At 41.3% G+C, this 24592-nt stretch overlaps 1 protein-coding gene across 4 annotated transcripts in view; it reads left to right on the top strand.

Moving 5' to 3' along the window:
* tbc1d1 (TBC1 (tre-2/USP6, BUB2, cdc16) domain family, member 1) overlaps nucleotides 1-24592 on the top strand; it is a 247611-nt gene that overhangs the window by 153465 nt on the left and 69554 nt on the right. For all 4 annotated transcript variants that reach the window (XM_048600721.1, XM_048600741.1, XM_020532585.2 and 1 more), the window contains exon 11: nucleotides 4835-4980. In XM_048600721.1, the coding sequence (XP_048456678.1) occupies nucleotides 4835-4980 (146 nt within the window). The remainder of the gene's footprint in view (nucleotides 1-4834; nucleotides 4981-24592) is intronic.

The raw sequence follows: 24592 nt of genomic DNA, 5'->3' as shown, positions 1-24592 counted from the left end.
CTTGGCCTGCTGTGTTCATCCAGCTCTACACCTTGTTATCTCAGATTCTCCAGCATCTGCAGTTCCTACTATCTCTGGTAAAAAGAGGATGTGAGATAACCTTATCTGCCAAGGCTAAGGATAATCCAAAGAGATTCTAAATGTACATTAAGGATGAAAAAGCAGCATAAAGAGAAAACAGGGCCCATTCAAGATTAGCGAGGTTGTCTATGTGTGGAACTCGCAGGAGATGGGTGAGATACTAAACGAATATTTCACGTCAGTTTTTACTGGGGAGAAAGAAATGGAGGGTAGGGAACTCCGGGAAATAAATATTGATGTATTGAGAACAATTCACATTACAGAAGAGGAAGTGCTGGAGGTCTTTTTTTTTTTTTAAAAAACAAAAGATAGGTAAATCTTCGGATATCAAGTAATATCCCAGGACATTGTGGTAAGTTGGGGAAGAATTTCTGGGGCCCCTAACAGAGGTATTTGTATCATCTACAGCCATGGGTGAGGTGCCTGAGGACTGGAGGGTAGCTAATGTTAAGCCTTTATTTAAGAAAGGCTGTAAGTAGAAGCCCAGGAACTATAGACCTACGAGTTTGACATCAGTGGTGGGCAAGTTGTAGGGATTCTGAGAGATAGGATTTACATGCATTTGGAGAGGCAAGGACTGATAGGGATGGTCAGCATGGTTTTGTGAGTGGGAAATTGTGTCTCACAAACTTAATTGATTTTTTTGAGGACGTAGCCAAAGGATTGCAGGCAGAGCAGTTGACATTGTCTATATGGACTTTAGTAGAGCTTTTGACAGGGTTCCGTACAGTAGGCTAATTAGTTAAGTTAGATCACAGGGAGAGCTTGCCAATTGGTCACAAATTTGGCTTGATGGTAAGAGACAGTTGTGGTGGGGGAGGGTTGTTTCTCAGACTGGAGGCCTACGACCAGCAGTGTTCTGCAGGGATCGGTGCTGGGTCCACATTCATTAGTCATTTATGTAAATAATTTGGATGAAAACCTAGGAAGCATGGCTAGTAAGTTTGCGGATGACACCAAAATTGGTAGTAAAGTCGACAGTGAAGAAGTTTATCAAAAATTACAAACGGATCTTGATCAATTAGGACAAAGGGCTGAGGAGTGGCAGATGAATTTAATTTGGATAAATGTGAGGTATTGCATTTTGGTAAAACAAACAAGGCCAGTTAATGGTAGGGCACAGGGGAGTTTTGTTGAACAAAGACACCCAGGAGTTGAGGTACGTAGTTCTTTGGAAGATGCATCGCATATAGAAAATAAGAAGGCCTTTAGAGCACTTGCTTTCATTGCTGAGACCACTGAATATATAAGAGTTTGGACGTCATGTTAAGGTTGTACAAGACATTGGTGAGGCCATATTCTTGTTGAACTGCTATACCCAATGACTCCCTTATTAATCAAGGATCGATCCAATTCAATCGTAAACTAGTCCATGACTCAGTCTCCACTGCTGTCTTTGGAAAAGAATTCCACGGAATAATGACCCTTTGAAAGAAGAAAAGTCCTCATCTCTGTCTGACATTGGGGATCCCTTCCTTTTAAAGTGTGCTCCTGAACTCTAGACTCTTGAAGGGAAGCACTCTTTCAATACCTTCCCTGCTCAGCCCCCTCATGCATGTCTCAACAAGATCACCCCTTATTCTTTGAAACTCCTTGCAGGTCAAACTTGTCCAACCTTTCATTGTACGACACCTCATTTCATCGCAGGAATCTGTTGAGTGAACAGTCTCTGCATTGTTAATGCAGCTATATCTTTCCCTAAATAAGGGGATTAAAACTATGCGCAATACTCTAGATGTAAACTCTGAAGTCATTCTTGGCACGTAGGAAGATGGTCGTGGTTGTTGGAGGTCAGTTATCTCCGCTCCAGGACATCTCTGCAGGTGTTCCTGAGGGTAGTGTCCTAGGCCCAGCCACCTTCAGCTGCTTCATCAATGACCTTCCCTCCATCATAAGGTCAGAAGTGGGGATGTTCGCTGATGATTGCACAATGTTCAGCAACATTCATGACTCTTTAGATATTGAAGCAGCCCATGTTCAAATGCAGCAAGATCTGGACAATATCCAGACTTGGGCTGACAAGTAGTAAATATCATTTGCCCCACACAAATGCCAGGCAATGACCATCACCAATAAAAGATGATCTAACGACTGTCCCTTGGTATTCAATGGCATTACCATCACTGAATGCCCCACTATCAATATCCTTTGGGTTACCATTGAATAAAAACTCAACTGGACTCCTCATATAGATATAGTGGCTACAAGAGCAGGTCAGAGCCTAAGAATATTATGGTGAGTAGCTCACCTTTTGACTCTCCAAAGTCTGTCCATCATTTACAAGGCACAAATCAGGAGTGTGATGGAATAGACTTGCCTGGATGAGTGCAGCTCTAACAACACTCAAGAAGCTTGACACCATCCAGGACAAAGCAGCCCATTTGACTGGCACTACATCCACAAGCATCCACTGCCTCCTCCAGTGACGCTCAGTAGCAGCAGTGTGTACTATCCACAGGATGTACTGCAGAAATTCACCAAGATCCTTATACAGCATCTTCCAAATCTACAACCACTTCCATCTCCAAGGTCAAGGGTGGCAGACATATAGGAACACCACCTTCAAGTTCCCCTCCAAGCCACTCACCATCTTGACTTGAAAATATATCGCCGTTCTTTCACTGTTACTGGGTCAAAATCCTGGAATTCCCTCCCTAATAGCATTGTGGGTCATCCCACAGCAGGAGGACCGCAGCGGTTTAAAAAGGCAGCTCATCACCACCTTCTCAGGGACAACCAGGGACCAGCAATAAATGCTGGCCAGCCAGCGATGCCTACATCTCGAAGTGAATTAAAAGGAAAACCTTAAAAACCTAATCTTATGCCACAATTTCACTGTTAATGTTTTTTTTTCTGTTATTGACTCCAGTTTTATTTGAGCATGTTGTAGAAAATAGTAGCAGGAGTAGACCACTAGCCCTTCGAGCCTGCTGTGCCATTCAGTGTGATCATGGCTGATCACCCAATTCAGCAACCTGTTCCTGCTTTGTCCCCTTACTCTCTGATCCCTTTAGCTGTAACAGCTATGCCTAACTTCTTGAAAACATTCCGTGTTTTGGTCGCGGCTGCTTTCTGCAGCAGAAAATTTCACAGGTTCACCACTTCCTGGGTAAAGAAGTTTCACCAACTCATAACTGTGATCTTGTAGCTGTCAGCATCATTTCCCTTTTTCCTTACTGCCTGTGTTTGGTATTGCTTTGTCTCTCTTATGTGGATTTTACAGAATGGTTATAAACAGGATTGATTGACCACTTGATCGTGGTTAGACGTGTTGATAGAAATAAAAACAGACCTGACAATCAGAGTCTGAATTTAAAAAAAAAAAACTACATCTAGTGTCATTATTTGGGTAGCAAAAATAAAGATCCATTTGAGAACAAATAAAGAAAAGCCCCTCAGTCTGCTGCCAACCTGGAGGTTACTAGTGTTTCTTTGGTTTCTTCAGTATGGAGTACCAGTGAAGGGGCATTAGGACTAGCATCTTAGTCATGTGTTGTGCTGTGGTTTCAATTTTGGTATCATGCTGTACTTGAATCCTAAGTATGTGGAAGTTTGCAGAATTAATGTCAGACAAAGCATACGGTCACCTTTTGCGGAAAACTTGACTGTTCATCATAGTGCAGATTAAATTTCACTGATTTTATTTTTCCATTGTACAGTATCTCATTATCATTATTGAAGCTCACTCCCACATTTTTCCCTTTTCCAGATGTGACAAAATAAAATCATTTTCAAACCCCACCCCCACCCTCCCAAAAAAAAGCCTGTGGCTTTCAATCCAAGTCATACTTCAGGAAAAGATTTACAGACATTGGGGAATGTGGATAATACAAATTGAGAAGTTAATTTCCATCATGTAAATTTGCAAAGAAACTAAGGTTTTTATTTTATGTAAAGTTGAAAATCCAGGGGTATGATAGTGGGTAAAGGGATAATTAGCTACCTGATCACAGTTGTAAACTGCTGAACACTGTAAGAATTATGATTACAGCTTCCACACGATAAGGCATGGAAGATAATTTTAGTTTTTAAATGAAAAACTTATTCCTGACGGTTTTTAAATTATTGCATAACTATTTTTAAAAGATTACATTTAAGTGGCACCATTAAAATTTGACGTGCCCATGTGTACAGTTCTGGCTCTGTTCCTGAGTGGAATTTCAGGTGCTTTTTTGCTGCTGAACTTTGAATAATTGGATAATCATCTTTTGGCTTTTTTTTAACCTATCCATTGTTTCTGGTCTTCAGTGTTGCTGATTGCTTGAACTAGGAGTTCTTTAAGTAATGACTAAGCCTAATTGTTAAACTATCAGTGTGTACATTTTATTGATTCTAAAGAAGTCTGGACTAATGTCTATATCTACTGGTTGTTACTTCAAGGTGTTAACAATGCTACACTAATTATGAAGGCTTAAGTTCCCTAATGCTGTCATCACACTCCACAAAATGATAGTTAAATAAAGCACTGGTTAATCCTTAATTTTGTTTCTTTGTTCACCTATGCTGAGACTCTTGTAATACTTTGTATTAGAATACATATTTATTTTTCTTTAGTATACACATTAGAAGGCTTAGCCATTGAAGTAAAACCAATTATTCACTCTCCACTTCGTATGCAACTAACAAACATTTATGATTTGGGTTAACTTCTCAGCAGAAGAAAATGAACTGAATTTAGAAATGATTAACTGTGAACATTACAGAGTGGATTAACAGTTAATAGTTTGCCTTCCTGGGTGTTTTCTTATTACAGTGATTATGAATCGAGGCCGAGCCCATGCAGAGGGAGTAATGGTCATGGGAATCTGATCCGCAGCCGTCGACAATCCTGGAGACAGCAGATTTTCCTTCGTGTAGCTTCACCACAGAAAGGATGTGAATCCCCCTGCCGACATGAAGGTAAGACAGGAGGTCAATACTTTATAGTACAGCAAACCGTTTTGGAACTTTAAATTTAGTTTACAGGTGTCTGTTGCATTTTTACAGGCTGAACTATTAAACAGTTTGCCACTAGTCAATGGGGCAAGAATAAAATTGAGCAGTGCATGCAATTGAAAAATTTTGAAAAAGTAATTCTTCTTTGTGATTGAGTTATCCCTCAATCCAGTCTAGGGTGAAATGCTTTATTTTTCTTGTGGGCTATCTATAGAAATGAAAAGAGGCTCCCTTTTCATTTTTATAGATTCCTTTGTTAGGTCTTGAAGTTGCACAGCATGTCTTCTGCATTTGTGTTTTTTAGGGTTACCTTCTGTACTTGTCGAATTTCTGGCTGGTCTCTCACATTGGATCCCCCTTAATCTTGAGGTCATTCACCAACCTGCTGCTGTCTTAACTCGTAGCAAGATGCATTCCCCTATGATTCCTGTCCTCACTGCCCTATGTTGGTTCTCAATTAATCAACATCCTGATTTACAAAATTCTCACCCATGTTTTCAAATTCCTCCATGGCCTCACCCCTCCCTATCACTGCAATCTCCTTCAACTCCACATCAAAGCAAGATATGTCATTCTGGTCTCCATTGGAGCCTTCTACTATTTCCTTTTAGCTACATGAAGAAGATCTACCATTCCAACCTTTATCTAAGTTATCAATAGGACAGTAGCCTGTGATGTAATTTGAATGTAATAAATAAGAATAAAATAATCGTCCCCTGTGTGTTATAATGTTTTGGCGTTGGTATTTTTTTTCCTCTGTTTAGAAATGCACCAATAAAAATGTGGGGATTTATTTTAAAAGTAGGTCACTTTGATTCCAATCATTATTAGACTGATGCTAGCTATACTCTGAGAATGGTGAACCTGTGGAATTCATTACCACAGAGGGCTGGTTATTATGTAGATTCAGCACTGAGATAGACAGACTTCTAATTGGTGAGGGAATCAAGTGTTATGGGGAAAATGGAGGAAAGTGGAGTTGAGGGACATCAGATTAGCCATGGTCTCATTGAATGGAGGAGTAGACTCGATGGACTGGAAGGACCAGAGTAGCAATGTCTTATGGTCTTAGGAGTGAGCACTCTAGGCTCTTCACTTCTACCCACTGTTTTCTTTATGCTTTCCGTGTTTTCCCATCCCCAACGATATTCACCTTTTTGAAAAAAAAAACAAAGAACTGCGGATGCTGTAAAACCGAAACAAGAAGGAATTTGCTGGAAAAACCCAGCAGGTCTGGCAGCATTTGTGGAGACAAGGTAGAGTTAACGTTTTGGGTTGAGTGACCCTTCCTCAGAACCTGTTCCAGTCCTGATGAAACATTTACATCCCAGAAAATAAAATGTCTGTTCGCCTTTGAAATGCTGAAACCATAACCTGTACTTTAGAAGCACCTTGTGATACAGTAACATATTCCAAGAGGCTTCACAGGACCTTGATCAAACAATATTTAGCACTGAACCACATGGCATTTATGACCAATTACCAAACATTTGATCAAAAAGGCATGTTTTGCAGCATATCTTAAATCTTAGGGCCTAAGCAGCTGCAGGCACCAAGCTGAAGCCATTAAAATGATAAGTGTACAAGAGGCCAGAAAGTGCAGATACCACAGAAGGTTGGTGGGGCTGGAAGAGATCAAAGACATAGAGAGAATGATGGCATAGAGATCATTGAAAACAAGGATGGGAATTTAAAATGTATCAGAGATAGTAGGAGATGCTGCTTGGCCTGCTCTACACCTTGTTATCTGGGAATTTAAAATTCTCTGACCTTGGGGGTACAGAGGGAGAAAGTTTGGACTTTATTTTTCCACCGTTTTCCCCTTATTTCTATTTCGACAATTTTGAATAAATATACCGGGGATGGAACAGCTGCTAACTTAAGTCATACGAGTATGAGTTGAAGCCAGATGTTTACATCACAGCACGATGATGGGATAAAGGAAAGGCAGTAAATTCAGCCTCATCCTCTGAAAGTCGGTCAGTTTCGAATGTTATTTTCCTGGTGACCTCTTGGTGGCAGTAGTGTTTTTTTTTCGATTTATCCAAGTCTGTATGCCTGCTTCATTTCCACCTACTGTGAGGGTAATCAACTAAATTCTCAAATTTCACTCTTTCTGGTGGCTGTGTGGCGGGGCGGGGGTGTAAAGAGGACATATTTGGGCAAGTTGCAACTGAACCTCACCATTTAGGCAACTGTTTTGTCTTGAGCTACTTAGGTACAAGTTTCTTGACAGTCCCCATCTCTTAGTTAACCTCTGTGCACGGTTTGGGCAAATCAAATGGAAGGATGAATTGTCGTGGTGCTTTCTTTTCCATATAGATTCTGTTCCCTCCTCCTGTAATCTTTCTAAAATATATATAGATTATGTTTGTAGAGGCAAGTGTGCGAATGGCTGCAAAGATGGCAGATGTAACTTGTTTGTGTTGTTCACACTGAGCACAGTAAGCAAGCCAGCATGTGTGAGAATCACCCATCCCATTTCAAAATATGAATTTCCTGCTTAGTCACGAGGTTTAGCGAAAGTGCGAATTAGGATGTTGCAATGTGTGACTAGAAATGTTATTTTTAGAGAGAGAATATGAATGACCCTATTAGAGTTTATAGCAGGAGCTGGAGCTTAATATTTTTCCTTCCTTCACCAACACCTCCTTTTCAGCTCCTTGAAATTTATTCAGAGTTGTCTTTTTGTCTTAGACTGGCCAAACAGCCTCAGTCTGCCCCTTTCCATCTCTCTGTTACTGGCTGCTGAGCTGTCAGTCTTTAGTCAGAAGGAACATTCTTGTTTCCGAGTCAGACACTTGGAGGATCAAACCCTACTCCAGAGACAGGGGCATGGGAACTGTGGGGGTGTTGTCTTTTGGACAGGACAATAAGTTAATGATCCACCTTCCTTTGGATGAGAAGATCCCCTGACATTACCCAGAAAAAACAGAAGTTCTCCCAGGGTCCAGGCCCACATTAATTGCTCAACTGTAACCATTTTTACGTAGAATCTGCAATAGAAGCAGATTATTTGGCCTGACATGTAGATGTTGGTGTTTATCTTCCACTTGTTCACTCCAATTAGCTTTTCCCCTTTCTGCTTTCCTTCCCTTCTACCTCAGTCTCCTTCACCTATATCAACACTTCCTCCATTCCACATGACAAACTCCCCCTGTTCTCACTATCTGTTTGTGTAGGCATTCCCTTTAAATCCTTTGTTTGGAGGGTTACTGTTGAATGCCAACCCAAAATTTCATTTTATCACACTTTTTGATGAATACCCAGCCTCATCTCTTGCTGGTCAGCTGCCTTCCTGGGATGACTTCTCTGCTTTGCCCAATTACCTTTGCTCCCTCCCTTTCATTATCTGATTGGCTGTGAGATCTTGAAGTTTGATCTTGATAGAGCTGACCTATGTTGCTGTTTTCTAGGGGTCTAGTTGTATTGGTAAGCCGTGTGATTTTAAATGTTCACTACTGTGCAAATGCAAAGACAATTAAGACCGAAACAAAAATATTTTCAAAGATTTAAAACCTGATAATTCTCAGCAATATCAAAGCCTGGTTGTGTGAGCAATTCTGGGAAGCTAAAATTTCCAAATAATAAAAATGTTATTAGAGAAGAGCATAGTGGAACATTATGACTCATGGAAGAGACATTGTTTATCTATATTAGGAGCCAAAGGTTCATAAAAATGGTATTGAGCTATTGAAACATTCTCCAGGACAGATTAAAAGGGGCTTTCAGGGTATGGCAGAGATGCTAAACAGGTATCTTGCACAAGATCCTCCATCTTGTAGATAAATGCTCAACTGCAGAATTCTGTTTTCCTGTAAATGGGGAAAATTAATAATAAAATGGATCAGGCTGCATTGTTTTTGACAGAATAAGGAACCTTTAATATGTTAAACTGATACAACAAATGATAGTTGTTCAAGGGCTCATTAAGAAATATGGCATGGACATTGGGATGGGGAAGGTTGTTTTGCCTTGTGGGAGAGTGGAGGACCAGAGGCATAACTCGGAATCGTCCATTTGAAACAGATGTGGAGGATTTTTTTTTCTCTGAAGGGTGTGGAATAATTCTATTGCAGAGAGCTATGGATGTTGGATGGTTAGGTGTATTCAAGGTTAAGATAGATTTCCAATCATTAAGAGAATAAAGGGTTATGGGGAATAAAGCAGGAAAACGGAATTCAGTATTATGCGACCGTGTGACCATTGTGTACAGTTGTGACTGCCACATGAAAGATGCGAATGCATTGAAAAGGGTGCAGAGGGATTTACAAGAATAATTCCAAGAATGAGAAACTTTACTAATGAGGATAGATTGAACAAGTTAGGATCATTCTCCTTGGAGAGCAGAAGGCTGTGAGGAGATTTGATGAAGGTTTTCAAAGTCATGAGGTGGCTGGGTAGGGAAGATAGGGAGAAGCTGTTCCTGCTTGTTAAAAGTAAAAAAGAACAAGAGGGCTTGGATGACGTGCAAATAAAGCAAGGACAATTTGAGAAAAAAAAATTTTCTCAGTGAGTAGTTAGGATATGGAATGCACAATCTGGGAAATGTGGTGGAGGGTCTTAGATGATATGGATAGAAATAGGGTGCAGGGATATGACGAAAGGGCAGGAGATTGGCACTAGCTAATAGAACTGGTGCAGGTACAATGGGCTGAATGGCCTTCTGCTGCTGTAATGAATCTGAGATCTCATTGAATGGTGGAGTGGGATCGATGGGCTGAATGGCCCACTCCTCTTCCTGGGTCTAATGTGCTACGTAAGCACTTTGCTTAAATCTTAAATAACTCAACGTGAGCCAGTGGCCTCAAAACTCAGCCCAAAACATCGCTGGTGCTAGCACTACAAATACCTAACCCTCACAAGTTAGTGAGAACGCTTCTGGTGCAGTATTCCCCGACTATAAAGGGATTTTGAGGGATTTAAGAAGACATTTGTTAGTATTTAAATAATTGATTGTAATGTGCCAGGTTATGGGGGAAAGGCAGGTTTTTGGCCTAAATTAAAATGTTCAGCTCACCTGTACAGAAATGATGGGTCAAATGGCCTCCTTGTGCACTGTAACAATTTACTGATTTTGCGACGCGCACATATCTGAAATATACAGCGTGTACAGATCGTTAGGTCACTGCTTTAGTACATCAGCTCCTTTAAAACATCATTCAATAGCCCTCCTCATCTATCCCATGGAGATGCTCCCAGCTCAACATGGCTTCAGCGATGTGAAAGAATCGCCATCACCCCCCCATTTATTATGTGTTCCCTCCATCGCCTATGCAACCCCTCCAGCAACTAGTCCTTGAATTAGCACCAATGAGGGCCGTGTAAGCTGCAAGTGAGGTGCTTTTGAGTTGTTCTTGTGGCTGCAGAGTTAACCAGAATATAACGTTGTGTTGGTTGGAGGAATTTTGCAAACCTTTCATGGCTACCAGCGAGTGGGGCTCTATTTGTGATGAGGAGCTGGCAGGGTCTGTCAGTGGACGGTCGACTTTAGTAATGCTTCTAACCTCACCACCCCCCCCCCCCACCAACAACAAGCTTGGCTGAAACATGGGCTGACCAGGCAGCAGGGAGGAGAAGCAGCGCACAGGGAAACGCAGGAAAACTCTCAACCAAGGGATAAACCACCCAAGAGCCTTCCGTAAGCACTTCCACCCACCGTCTCTTCCTGAGCCAGTGGCAGGTGACTGCACTCCACTGAGCATGTGGCTGCTGAACATTGCCATCCCCTGCCACCCAGCTGATAGCCACATAACAGGGTGTGGGCATTTTCTGCCAGTGACCTGCAAGATCGCTGTGGCCCTACATTTCTAAGTCAGTGATTCTTTACATCACCAGCAATGTCAAAGTCACAATCATTGCTCTATCCCGAAGAATACAGAGCTCCCATACAAAATGAGTCAGGACTTCATCATCCTCTCGGGGAGAGCAAAGCATTGGTTTTTTGCAGCAGTACAGGAAGCAAGCAGGTGCCTGCCCGTTGGCTGTGCCCCACATATTGACGGGTGGATGTGGAATTCAGTACCACAGAAAGAGGGTGAGGCCAAAACATTGTTTTCAAGAAGGAAGTGGATATAGCTTTTGTAAGGGGGAGGTCAGGATTAGGGTTTTGAGCTCAATGATTAGTCATGATCATATTAAATGGTTGACCAGGCTCGAGGAGTTGAATGGCCTACTCCTGCTCCTATCTCGTAAGTTTCTATGTTAACAGCAAGGGCTCTCGTTGATCTGCAAATGGTGTGTGTTCATGCTCAGCTGATTCCCTTAATGAATGCCCACTCTCCTGACAGCAACCAAGCTGTATTGATTCTCCACTAGGCAGCTGTTCACCAGGCATCTTTGACCCTCCACAGAGAGCCAATGGTCAATAGCTAGATGACAAGGAATGACCCCTCTATGCCTGACCGATCCCATCCCAGCACCACTGAACAATGTATGGATTCTGCACCTACAATGAGAGCCTTACAACGGCCGGGTATATCATGGAGCAAACTATCTGTGACCCCTTTGCTCAGGACTGACTATCTCATCTGACACTGGTTGCACTGAATCTTATCCCAACATGTTGTATAACTCCCAGTTCATTTAAATCATTTATTATGAATTTGAGGAGGCAGTGGCCTAGTGGTGTTATCACTGCACCGTTAATCCAGAGACCCAGATGATGTTCAGGGGGCCCAGGTTCGAATCCCCCCCCACAGCAGAATGTCGAATTTGAATTCGATAAAATATCTGGAATTAAGAATCTGATGATGACCGTGAATCCATTGTCGATTGTCAGGAAACACCCATCTGTTTCACTAATGCCCTTTTTAGGGCAGGAAACCGTCATCCTTACCTGGTCTGGCCTACATGTGACTCCAAACCCACAGCAATGTGGTTGACTCTTAACTGCCCCCAGTGAAATATAACGAGCTGTCCTCTCCCCTGGTCTGTTAGCCATCGGGTTTCAATCTTAACATTGTAACATGGTTAGCAACAAATGAGACTGCATCTGACTTGAAACTTCTCGTGGGCTGATCAGCATGGAAAGGCTTCACTCGTAACACTGAGCCATTTGCGCAAAGAAGCACCCAGCTTCCAAACGAAGGAACCAATTTGCAAAGAGGTTTGCACTTCACTGGAGTTCGGAGAGGGGGTGCCTAGCCTGCCAGATACACACCCCTTTTCTCTATGGGCAGAGTTTGTGGCCAACTCAGCTACTAAGTGAAGCACTGCATCTGACTTGTGTGCGTTCAAAATTGGAGTGTTTCAAACTCTACTCTTGCAGAGAATTGCAGATTTACTACTGAGTGAGAGGTCTGGGAAATATCAGCACATAGTCATAAATTAAATTTGGGGAACTGACAAATTTGAAAATTTGGCACAAGAAACATTCAGCATTGCAGGTTGTAGGATAACAGTCTAAACTTTATCATTTAACATTTCTGGCTAGATAGGCAACTCTTTTCTTAGTTTAAACTCCCTCTCTTTTGTTCTTTAGGGATAAAATAATCAGACATGTAGCCCTTTGTTTTCAAAGGCATTTGAAGAGGCTTAATCCCTAACCAGTGTGAGAACCATGTTGAACGTACATCAAGAGCTGTGTTTCACTAATGGCATGATGGCCAAATGGGTGCCACTGAGCATGTGCAGATGGAGCATTGCAGCCATTTTGGGTGGCTCCCTATCCCTTGCAATAGGAACAAACAAACACTGAGACTGATGTATAATCAAGTTTGTGCACACACATGCTTCTTGCTTTTGGCTATCAAGATAATACCAATGATCGTAGTCCAGCAGGTCGAGATATTAATGCGTATTCATGACATATTAAGGAATACGTAATAGGTAAGCCAAAGTCCTGAAAGGGTCGGCAAACTTAACGGTGAAGCTTTAACTCTACTTCAGAAAGGTGAATTTTTGTCCCCAACCCCAATTAGGTTCCCCACCCTGCCCTTCTTCCTAAAAGTTTTGGGCAGGCCTCGAATAATTTATCCACTGTGCCCAGGTTTGGATCTGTTATAGCAGGAGATACTGAGGATTTGGGAAAGGAACAGATATTGGCTGCAAAATTGATTTTGTTCAGTAAGAAGATAGGCTCAAGGGTCAGGGTGAGTATACTTCTGTGAAACCATACATCCAGAGGGAACTGAGAAATATTGAAAAATCTAGATATGTTCAAGGGGAATTTTTTTTAAAAAATGGATGTATAGTTCGGAGACCTGTATGGGATACAAGTACAAATTTTGCAAGGGCACAATTAAATTGGACACCTTAGTCATCTTTACCCAGGCAGCAAGCACGTGTGAGGCATTGTCATTTTTGCAGTGAATCCCAATTCACAGTATTGCTTTGTTGAGAGAGCTAAATCTAATTCCATTTGCAGAAGAGGCCATGTGCATTGGATAAGTCCTGCCGAATGAACAGCAGAGTCAAGTTGATCTTCTGAGCTAGTTTTGATTGCCTTAGGGACTTAAGGAAAAAATTCCATTGTTTAGCTTCCCTTTTATAGGCTTTATTTTTAATGTGATTATTTGCCTTTACCAGGAGTTTACATAGCTTCAGGTGGGTAGGGAATGCTTCTACTGTAAGGCAGATGGAGCAGTTAGTCCTTTCTTGTCTCAACCCTTTTGTCCATTAAGATAGAGGAGGATTGGTCGTTACAGAGTTAAACAAACTGGCACACAATCATGAGATTTACTGAGTAAAGGCTTGGCATGTGGTAGGCAGCTTTCCTAGAACTTGGGTTTGGTTTTTTTGTTTATAGTAAAACAATGTCACTGCAGTGTCCCACTGCTGGCAGGAATTTACTTCCAAGTTTTCAGTCATGAATGAATCTGCAGAGGTCTCGTTTTACAGGTTAGAACCTCAATGGACCCGGGAAGATTTTTTCCTGTTCGTGTTCTGAGGGAGGGTTGGTGCTAATTCGAATGGGCTTTGTGGAAGATTAAAGATCCCACAGCGACCATGCACTTTCTGATCTCTCCACTATCAAGGCTCTATGATAGTACTAGGAATGTCTGCTTGTTTTGACGTAGAAACATTTTGTGCATATCACAATGATTTTGTTTAAGAGATATGCAAGAGAATGTTTGTTTTCTTCTTAACAATATTACATTGACTACTTTGCAAGAAAATCATTTAGCTCTACCAGGGCCGTCACCTGCAAGTGCAGCATTCATTGGGACCTAAACCCATGCAAAAGCTCTCTGATTCCTTTCCCAGTCTCTGCTGAATTAGTTCTTAGCCAAATACAGCTCCTTACTTTGTCTCAGCATCCTCAGTTTATGAAGAGAAAAAGGATTGATCTTGTGGTTACTGATGAGTATTTTTTCTGATCTTGCTTAAACATGCACTTGTGTGGATATGAGTTCCGAACTGAATTGGGTGTAGCTCTGATGCCCCCAAAGTTGAATAGTGATCAAGCATTTGCCACCTAGACTCCCAAAACTTGGTGCAGGAAAGGGGAAAAGCATTAGATAACTAATAGTTTCTGCAGATTTTACAACAGTAAAACACATTGCTTGCAGGAAAGGAAAAGCAAAGCCAGCTCACTGCCCGCTTTACTTTCTCCAGCGTCTCCTGCAGAGAAAAGTCATTCTCATGCACGAGGTGTGTTCACTTCCCCGTATTAAAATTTACCAAATTGCTTTATTTCTAAGAAAACCAGCATATATGCTTTAATTTTTTTTTAACTAAATGAACAGGAATTTAGGTGCCAGTTTAATAGGGTCTCTTCCAACTGGAATATTTGGTGAATAAGTGAGAGTTCAATATTTGTTTGTTCACAACCACTGTTTCCTCCAACAAAGGGTGCTACTTGTCTTGCTGGGATCTCTTCAATTATTTCAATTATTAATATCTTGATTATTGGCATGATCTTCACAACTCATTGTAAGAAATTATGATATAGTATATGCTGTTTTCCTTCTGTAGTTAAATTTTGAATATTTAGTGTAAGGAGTTTACAGAAAAATTGATAATTATCATCAAAATGAAAAAACAGAAATTGCTGGAAATGCAGAGAAGGCAGAGCTAACATTTCAAAGTATTAACTCTGCTTTCTCTCCACAGCTGCTGCCAGACCTGCTGAGTTTTTCCAGCAATTTCTATTTCTGTTTTTGATTCCAGCATCTGCAGTTCTTTGGTTTTTTGAAAATGGTGATAATCTATTTCACACCTAGACATTTGTCTGTGTTCTAAATCCCCTGAGAGTCCGCAAAATACAGGAGAGAATATTCTTGCATCAGTCAATTTCCCATTATTTTCAGCATTTCTTTGTCTATCTTCCTTGAAATTGAAGCATGTTGAACTAAAAAGTTGATTATTGATAAAGGCCCATAAGAAATCTAATACTGGTACTCAAGCGACAAATGCCTTGCAAAGGAAAATAGATGTCAAAAGAACATTTTGTAGTTTGGCAAAATTTGGTTTGTTCTGGTTGCTGTGCCATGCACTGTATGACCTTTGTTACAGGCTTTGTTTGTTTTCGGTATTAAAATGCCGAAGGATAACTGAAGTTGTTATTTAAAGCATCACTACTCCAGGATCATTGTCTGAACAGGAGACTCCGTCTAAAGGGCAGTCTCTGGAACATAGAGGTGAAAAAGCCTAGACTGAGCAATTCAAAACTTGTTCCTTGAACTAGTTATTTCTATCCTGTTTACGTGCATTCAGCCCAGTTTCTTCTGTGGTTTGCAGTATGCACTCCACCCTAGTGAATTGTAGCTACATAGCTTGTTGGATATAAGTTGAGAAAGGGTTTGCCTACATTACCAGTTACCCTGTTAGCACTTTTCCTTTTCCTACATAGCTACCTAATTAGCCCTGCTATCAGAAATTATCTTTTGCTCAGTCAGATGACTGATTTAATGTCTGTGCTATAGGCAGAATCTAATGAATCTGTGTGTCTGCAAAAATGTATGTTTATGTTTTTGAAGTTTTGTTTTCACAGACATGTTGATGCAGCGAGCTTATTCTGATGATCTTGAATGTAAATTGCACTTGCAATTGAAACTACATTTATCATCAAAAAACTAAAATAAATAACTTGGAATAAATGTTAGAGACATTCGTGGATCCACAGATTGTCATCCAAAAAACAGACTTCCTTCACATTGCAATATTAGAACTGTTTGAATTGTTCATAATATTGAACACTTCAATAAAGTCATCTGTTAACCTACTCACCCCAAGGAGACTAAACCAAGTTTCTCTAATCTTTGCTTGTATCTAAAATACCTAATTCTTGTTATTATTTTAGGAAATCTCCTTTTGAACTCATTCTAGTCTTTAACATTTTTCCTTGAATAAGGCCCCCACAACTGAATACAATACTCTGAATATGGTCTGACCAATGATTTGTAGAGGTGTGCCATCACTCCCTTGCTTTTATATCCTATGCACCTATTTATAAACCCATGGATTCAGTAAGCCTTCTTAACAAATGTTTCAACTTACCTGGCCACATTTGAGATTTGTGGATGTGAACCCTGAGGCCCCTCTGTTCATGTACTCCCCTCAAAGTTGCATCATTGAGCCTATATTGTCTTTGTGTTTCTTCTGCCAAAATGCATGACCTTACATTTCTCTGCATTGATTTTCACTTGCCAGGTGTCTGCCCATTTGGCCAATTTGTCAATGTCCCTCAGCATCATCTTCACAATTCCCTATTCTCCCTAGCTTAATATCATCTACAAATGTAGAGATTTTGCCCTCAACACCCATCTCCAAATTGTTGATATAAATCAAAAAAAGCAAGGGTCCCACCCAACACTGATTCCTGGGGCACACCACTTCCAAATTGTCTCCAATCTGAGAAATGCCCATTTACATCTGCCCTCTGTTTCCTATCTTTTAGCCAACTTCTGATCCATGCTACCAAGGATCCAGCAATCCCAAACATTTCTAATTTGCTAACCAACCTGCCATGTGACACTGTATCAAATGCTTACTGAAAGTCCAAATATGCAACATCCACCGCACTACCCTCATCCTCTGCCTGTGTCACTTTGTCAAAGAACTCACATTTGCCAGGCATGACCTGTCTTGGACAAAGATCTGAGGAAGGGTCTCCAAATCCGAAACATTAACTCTGACTTTTCTTCACAAATGCTGACAAACCTGCTGAGCTTTTCCAGCAACTTCTGTTTTTTTATTCCTGATGTGCAGCATCTGCAGTTCTTTGGGTTTTTATTCCCATTCTTGATGTCAAGCTGATAGGTCTGTAGTTTCCTGGGTTATCCTTTGTCCCTTTCTTAAATGACGGTGTTAAATTTACATTCCTCCAGTACCCTAGGACAAATCCTGTGTTCAGAGAGGCCTGGAAAATTTCTGAATTTTGCTGTGCAGAGGGATGACCTTATAGAGGTTTATAAAACGATGAAGGGTATGGATAGGGTAAATTGACAAGGTCTTTTCCCCGGGGTGGGAGAGTACAAATCTAGAAAGCATGGGTTTAAAGTGAGAGGGGAAAGATTTAAAAGGAAACTAATGGGGAGCATTGTCACACAGAGGGTGGTGCATGTATGGAATGAACTGCCGGAGGGTGGTATAATTACAGCATTTAAAAGGCATCTGGATGGGTTTATGAATAGGATGGGTGTAGAGGGATAAGGACCAAATGCTGGCAAATGGGACTGGATTAATTTAGGATATCTGGTCGCATGGACAAGTTGTACCGAAGGGTCTGTTTCTGTGCTGTATATCTCTATGATCCTATGAGTTCAGGAGTTGAGTGGCCCCGGCAGAATGCAAACTGGGCGTCACTGAGCAGGTCCTGTTTGGTATCACTGTTGATGACACCTTCCATCACTTTACCGATGATTGATAGTAGACTGATGGGATGGTAATTAGCTGTATTGAATTTGTCCTGCTTTTTATGTTGGGCAATACATGTTGGGTAGATGCCAGTATTGTAACTATACTGGAACAGTTTAACTAGGTGCTGCAAGTTCTGGATTACAAATCCTATGTACTATTGCCAGAATGTTTTCTGGACCCATAGATTTTGCAGTATCCAGTGCCTCCAACCATTTCTTGATATCACATGGAGTGAATCGAATTGGCTGAAGACTGGTATCTGTAATGCTGGGGACCACTGAAGGAGGCTGAGATGGATCACCCACTCAGCACTTCTGGCTGAAGATTGCTGCAAAAGCTTCAGCCTTATCTTTTACACTGATGTGCTGGGCTCTTTCGTCATTGAGGATGGGGATATTTGTGGGGCCTCCTCCTTCAGTGAGTTGTTTAATCATCCACCACAATTCACAGCTGGTTGTGACAGGACTGCAGAGCTTAGATCTGATCCGTTGGTTGTGCAATTGCTTAGCTCTGTCTGTCACTTGCTGCTCTCGCTGTTTGGCACACAAAAAGTCCTATTTGGTTGCTTCAACAGGTTGACACTTCATCTTCAGGTATGCCTGGTGCTGTTCCTGGCATGCCCTCCTGCACTCTCCAGTGAACCAGGGTTGATTCCCTGGCTTGATGGTAATGGTTGAGTCGGGTAATGTGCCGGGCCATGAGGTTGCAGATTGTGCTGGAGTACAATTCCGCTGCTGTTGATGGCCCACAGCACCTCATGGATGCCCAGTCTTGAGTTGCTAGATCTGTGTGAAGTCTGTCCCATTTAGCACGGTGATTAGTGCCACACAACACGATGGAAGTTATTTTCAACGTGAACAAGGGATTTCATCTCCACAAGGACTGTGCGGTGGTCACTTTTACTGATACTTTCATGGACAGATGCAACTGCAGCTGGCAGATTAGTAGGGATGAGGCCAAATATGTTTTTTTCGTCTTGTTGGTTCCCTCACCATCTGACACGGACCCAGTCCAGCAGCTACGTCCTTTGAGCTGGTCGGGTCTTAATCAGTAGTACTGCTGCCAAACCGCTGTTGGTGGTGGACATTGAAATCCCCCACCCAGAGTACATTTTGTGCCCTTGCCATCCTCAGTGTTGTTCAACATCGAGGAGTACTGATTCATCAGCTGAGGAAGAATAGTGTGTGGTAATCAGGAGATTTCCTTACCCATTTTTAACTCGAAGCCATGAGACGACATGGAATCCACTATCAGTGTTGAGGCCATCACCTTCAGCAGAGCACTAACAAAATGTATTCAAGCAGAGTCAGCATGGTTCTGTGCAAGGAAAATCCTCAAAAGTGCTTTTCGGTTCCTCAAAAAAATGTAATAAAGAGGAAACGGTGGTTACTCTTCATTTAGATTTCCAGAAGGCATTTGACAAAGTGTCACATCTTAGTCATTAAACAAAATGAGAGTTCATTCTGTTGGGAATAATGTAATGCATGGATAGAAGATTGGTGAGCAAAAATGTGGCAGATAGAATATAGTTCTCTACATTGGCAAGAAAATTAGAAAAGCAGCATGTTAAAGACCGAGAAATTACTGAACTCTGAAGCACAGAGGAACCTGGGTTTTCTGTTACACGATTCATATAGAAGTCTGCATTTACTGACACTGATGTATGCACACTGTGTTTCCAATGAATTTGCATGTACAGTGGCTCAAAATTGTTGGTGTCAGCAAACACTCCCCCACATAAAATGGTATCACTTACTCCAAGTGGATAGGAACAGTATGAGAGTGGTCATTTTGTGCAAGGGAAATGGAATATGAAGTAGTCCTGTTCTGCTTCTATTACATGGTGGAGGTTGATGGGGGAGGGGTTGGTCCACATGAAGTTCTTTGGAAACATTGGTCTCCTTTTTAAAGAAAGGATGTAAATGGATTGAAAGCAGAAGAATGCTTTATGAGGAAAGGTTGGACAAGCTGGGCCTTGGAGTTGAGAAGAATGAGGTGATCTTATAGAAACACACCAAATCCTAAAGAGATTTGATAGGGCGATTGCTGAAAGGATACTTCCCCTTTTAAGAGAGATTACAATAAAGGGACACCATTTACAAATAAGGGGTCTTCCATTTCAGTCGAAGATGAGGATGTATTTTTCTGGAGTCGTGAGAGATTTTGGAACTCGGAACAGTAGAGTCCAAGTCCTTGAACTTTTTTTGGGAAGAGATTGACTCCCCTGTCAGTCAAGAATCTAAGAGTATCAGGAAGGAGGCAGGATTGTAAGGCTGACGCCACAATTAGATCAGCCATGATCTTATGGAATCCTAGAGCAGGCTTGAGGTGCCAAATGGTCTACTGTCCCTAACCTGTTGTCTTAAGCAAATGGCTAAAATGTCCAAAATGTGAAGATCAGGAGAATCTCTGTTTCAATTCATCAGTGTTCAGATAATTGATGGAAAAAGAATACCTTGATACTTAGTGACTTCTGCAGTAAAACTGCTGGACTTGATACTGCTTCGAACAAACTTGCATATTCCCTTGTCCTCCCTCTCCAATGCTCCCACTGTTACTTCAATGGCCTGATTGTTGCTTCTCCCTGTGATATCCTCCAGACCCTGCAACCCACAGCTCTTCCACTCAAAAGCTGAATCTCGGATCCTGCCTTAAGCGACTTCCCCATTACTTCACCACTGCCACCAGAGCTTGCCAATCAGCCATTTAGCTTCCCCGCTCCTAAACCATTCCCCGTGCTCCATCACTTTGCCATTATCTTCTCCCAATTTTTCCACTCCTTCAAACCCAGCGTTTTGACTAAGCTTAGGGCTGGCTTTCCAAGCAATGTATTCTTTGGCACAATGTCCATCTTTTCATTACACCTTTCTGAAGGGCTTTGGGATAATCTCCAAGTTAAAGGTGTGAAGTAAATTCAAATTGTTAATCCCATGAACGTGGTTACTACTGCACAACTAGATTGTGACAGAGTTACTACCTTATCTGATGCACATAAGACAGCTAAAAGAAATTCAATAATTTGACTGTAGTCAACCTAGAAATTGGTAAACAAGGCTTTAGTAATGTATTTCCGTTCGGGTCCTTCAGCATTTGTGGTTTAAAAAGCTTTGGACTTTTGCAAGTTCTGTCTGTCTTTCTATGTGCTTTATTTTATAATGCACAGCCTGCATTCTGGGATCCTCCTGTTATTTCCAAGTTCTGTCAGGAAAACTGCTAAATTAAGTTCTCTTGCCTATGATTCAGGTGTCTAATTGAATCTTTGTATCAAAGTCAGGACAAAATGGAAAAGCAACTGTTACATATCATTTAATAGAAATTATCATCTAACAACTGAGAAAGGATAAAAATGTTGAGTAAAATGTTAATTAAGAATAAAAGCAAAGCTTTTATGCAAGTTTATTTTCATATAAAATGTTATTTTTCTCTCTTACCCCACCCACTGAAACTAAAAGAAAGTCAGGACCTTACCCTTATCATTCAACACAATGGTTAAGTGATTTAATAACATAACATGTGAAATGGACTGCACATAGCTAAATTAGATAAAATGTTGTTAAGTTTTTTTGTTGAGTCATTAGTTGTGCTATTGACTCCTGCCAGCCGCGTTGATTCAGTATTTCAGAACTGAGACAAGTCAGTCGAATTTGGATTTTTCTGATTGGTCGACAGTTAATTATCCAGATGTGTACCAGTACCAGAGCTGTTGTCTGAATGGGTTTATCTGAATGCTCAGTGAAGAAATTCTGGTCATTTGTTTCACTAAAACCTTTATGCAACAATATTTGGAAATTGTCTCCTCTTGCCGTTGTTTTAAAATTGAAATATTTCTTGAGGTATAAACCAAATGCTGCATTAGGTTGTGGTTCAAGGGCGTGCACAGCAGCAAAGAGGGCTCTGTTTTCTGTGGGTGTTGACCCTTTCACTTACCAGTTGCAATTTCACAGAACCTCCCAGTATAGTGCGAAGTTCTTTGTTTTTAGCTGTTGGTGGCTGAATTGCCTTTGCGTTCCCATTTGCATTATTGTTTTCCTACGCAGTTCATTTAGACAATTTTAAACAGGTGTGAAACTTCACAAATTAAACAGTTCTGCACTGGAAATATATAAGTAGGCCTGCTATCTTGACCTATCTTTGAAAACATTTTAGAATGTGAAATCATAAGTCAGTTTTAACTAGTCTGTTGGTTAAGCAAGACAAATATTACACCCCGTCAATTTTTACCAGTTTGCAAATACACCCCCCATTGTGTTAGGCAATTCGAATAACATAATTACTTGTGCTGTGACTTGCTATTTTCTCAAATAGAACGGCATTTTGCAGCACACTTTATTAATACTTAGAATTTATGAAAAAACATTGTACCCTGTACTAGTATATGCTTTCTCTTTCTGTTTCCTTACAAAATAAGAGCATTACCTTCACACTTCCAGTTTTGGCTAAGAATGTTTTCACCTATGAAGGATTGATTATTCTAAATCATTTGTGTAACTCAAAAGGGAGAGTAGCCCTCGGACTAAACCCTGGGGAACACTACTTCTTCCCTCAAGCCTGAAAGACCAGGGTTCATGACTATTTTCTATTTTCTGTCCCTTAACCAACTTGGTAGCTACATTGTCACTCTCCATTTAATCTCATGAGCTTCAATTTTAATGACCACTCCATTAGATGGCATTTTGTCAGAAGTCTTTTGAAAATATATGTCCACAAAATGAACTGCATTGCACTCATTTACCCACTCAATTACTTTGTCAAAATTACAGTGAACTAGGGAAGTTTTTAGCTGTAGACAAATTGACTCAAACCAATCTTTGTTCAAAATTGTACTTCATGCTATTTCTTGATTCTTGGTCAACTCGAGTACAATTAGCAAGAGAGGAGGTTGTCGTCTATCTTTTAATCTAGAGGTTTGAGTGATCCTATTGAGTGTCCTCGGGGCTGCTTTTGCTAACGCTGTTGGGAAGGGTTCAAACTAATGTGGCAGGGGGATGGGAACCAAATGAGGAGGTTAGTGGACAGCAAGGCGGTAGTAACTAAAGCCTGTAAGGAACTAGATAATGAAGCCAATGTGAATAAGGGGAAGAGTAGGCAGAGAGCAGATGATGAACGCAGAGGGACAGGTGGTCTGAGGTGCATTTCTTTTAATGTGAGAAGTGTAGTAGGTAAGGCAGATGAACTTAGTGCTTGGATTAGTACCTGGCAGTATGATGTTATTGCTATTCCTGAGACTTTGGTTGAGGGAAGGGCAAGATTGGCAACGAAATATCCCAGGATAGAGAGGGAGGTAAAAGGGGTGGAGGAGTTGCATTACTGGTCAAAGAGGATATCACAGCTGTGCTGAAGGAGGGCACTATGGAGAACTCAAGCAATGAGGCAATACGGGCAGAGCTCAGAAATAGGAAGGGTGAGGTAACAATGTTGGGGCTGTACTACAGGCCTCCCAACAGTGAGCGTGAGATAGAGGCACAAATATGTAGACAGATTATGGAAAGATGTAGGAGCAACAGGGTGGTGGTGATGGGAGATTTTAATTTTCGCAACATTCACTGGGATTCACTTAGTGTTAGGGGTTTAGATGGAGCAGAACTTGTAAGGAGCATCCAGGAGGGTTTTCTAGAGCAGTATGTAAATAGTCCAACTCGGGAAGGGGCCATACTGGACCTGGTGTTGGGGAATGACCCCGGCCAGGTGGTTGAAGTTTCAGTAGGGGATTACTTTGGGAATAATGATCACAATTCCGTAAGTTTTAGAATACTGATGGACAAAGATGAGAGTGGTCCTAAAGGAAGAGTGCTGAATTGGGGGAAGGCCAACTATTAGCAAAGTTCGACAGGAGCTGGGGAATGTGGATTGGGAGCAGCTGTTTGAGGGTAAATCCACATTTGATATGTGGGAGGCTTTTAAAGAGAGGTTGATTAGAGAGCAGGACAGACCTGTCCCTGTGAAAATGAGGGATAGAAAGGGCAAGATTAGGGAACCATGGATGGCAGGTGAAATTGTGAGACTAGCAAAGAGGAAAAAGGAAGCATACATAAGGTCTAGGTGACTGAAAACAGACGAAGCTTTAGAAAAATATCGGGAAAGTAGGACCAATCTGAAACGAGGAATTAAGAGGGCTAAAAGGGGTCACGAAATATCTTTAGCAAACAGGGTTAAGGAAAATCCCAAAGCCTTTTATTCATACGTAAGGAGCAAGAGGGTAACTAGAGAAAGGGTTGGCCCACTCAAGGACAAAGGAGGGAAGTTATGTGAGGAGTCAGAGAAAATGAATTAGATTCTTAATGAGTACTTTGTGTCAGTATTCACTGAGGAGAGGGACATGACGGATGTTGAGGTTAGGGATAGATGTTTGATTACTCTAGGTCAAGTCAGCATGAGGAGGGGGGAAATGTTGGTATTCTAAAAGGCATTAGGGTGGAAAAGTCCCCAGGTCCAGATGGGATCTATCCCAGGTTTCTGAGGGAAGCAAGAGAGGAAATAGCTGGGGCCTTAACAGATATCTTCGCAGCATCCTTGAGCAGGGGTGAGGTCCCGGAGGACTGGGGAATTGCTAATGTTGTCCCTTTGTTGAAGAAGGGTAGCAAGGATAATCCAGGTAATTATAGACCAGTGAGCCTGACGTCAGTGGTGGGGAAGCTGGAGAAGATACTGAGAGATAGGATCTATTTACATTTGGAAGAAGATGGGTTTATTAGTGATAAACAGCATGGTTTTGTGCAGGGAAGGTCATGTCTTACTAACTTGATAGAATTCTTTGAGGAAGTGACAAAGTTGA

Source organism: Rhincodon typus, chromosome 1 (assembly GCF_021869965.1).
Source record: "Rhincodon typus isolate 14 chromosome 1, sRhiTyp1.1, whole genome shotgun sequence".
Lineage (NCBI taxonomy): Eukaryota > Metazoa > Chordata > Chondrichthyes > Orectolobiformes > Rhincodontidae > Rhincodon > Rhincodon typus.
The sequence above is the reverse complement of the archived record's forward strand: the minus strand, read 5'-3'. Positions and strand labels throughout refer to the sequence as shown.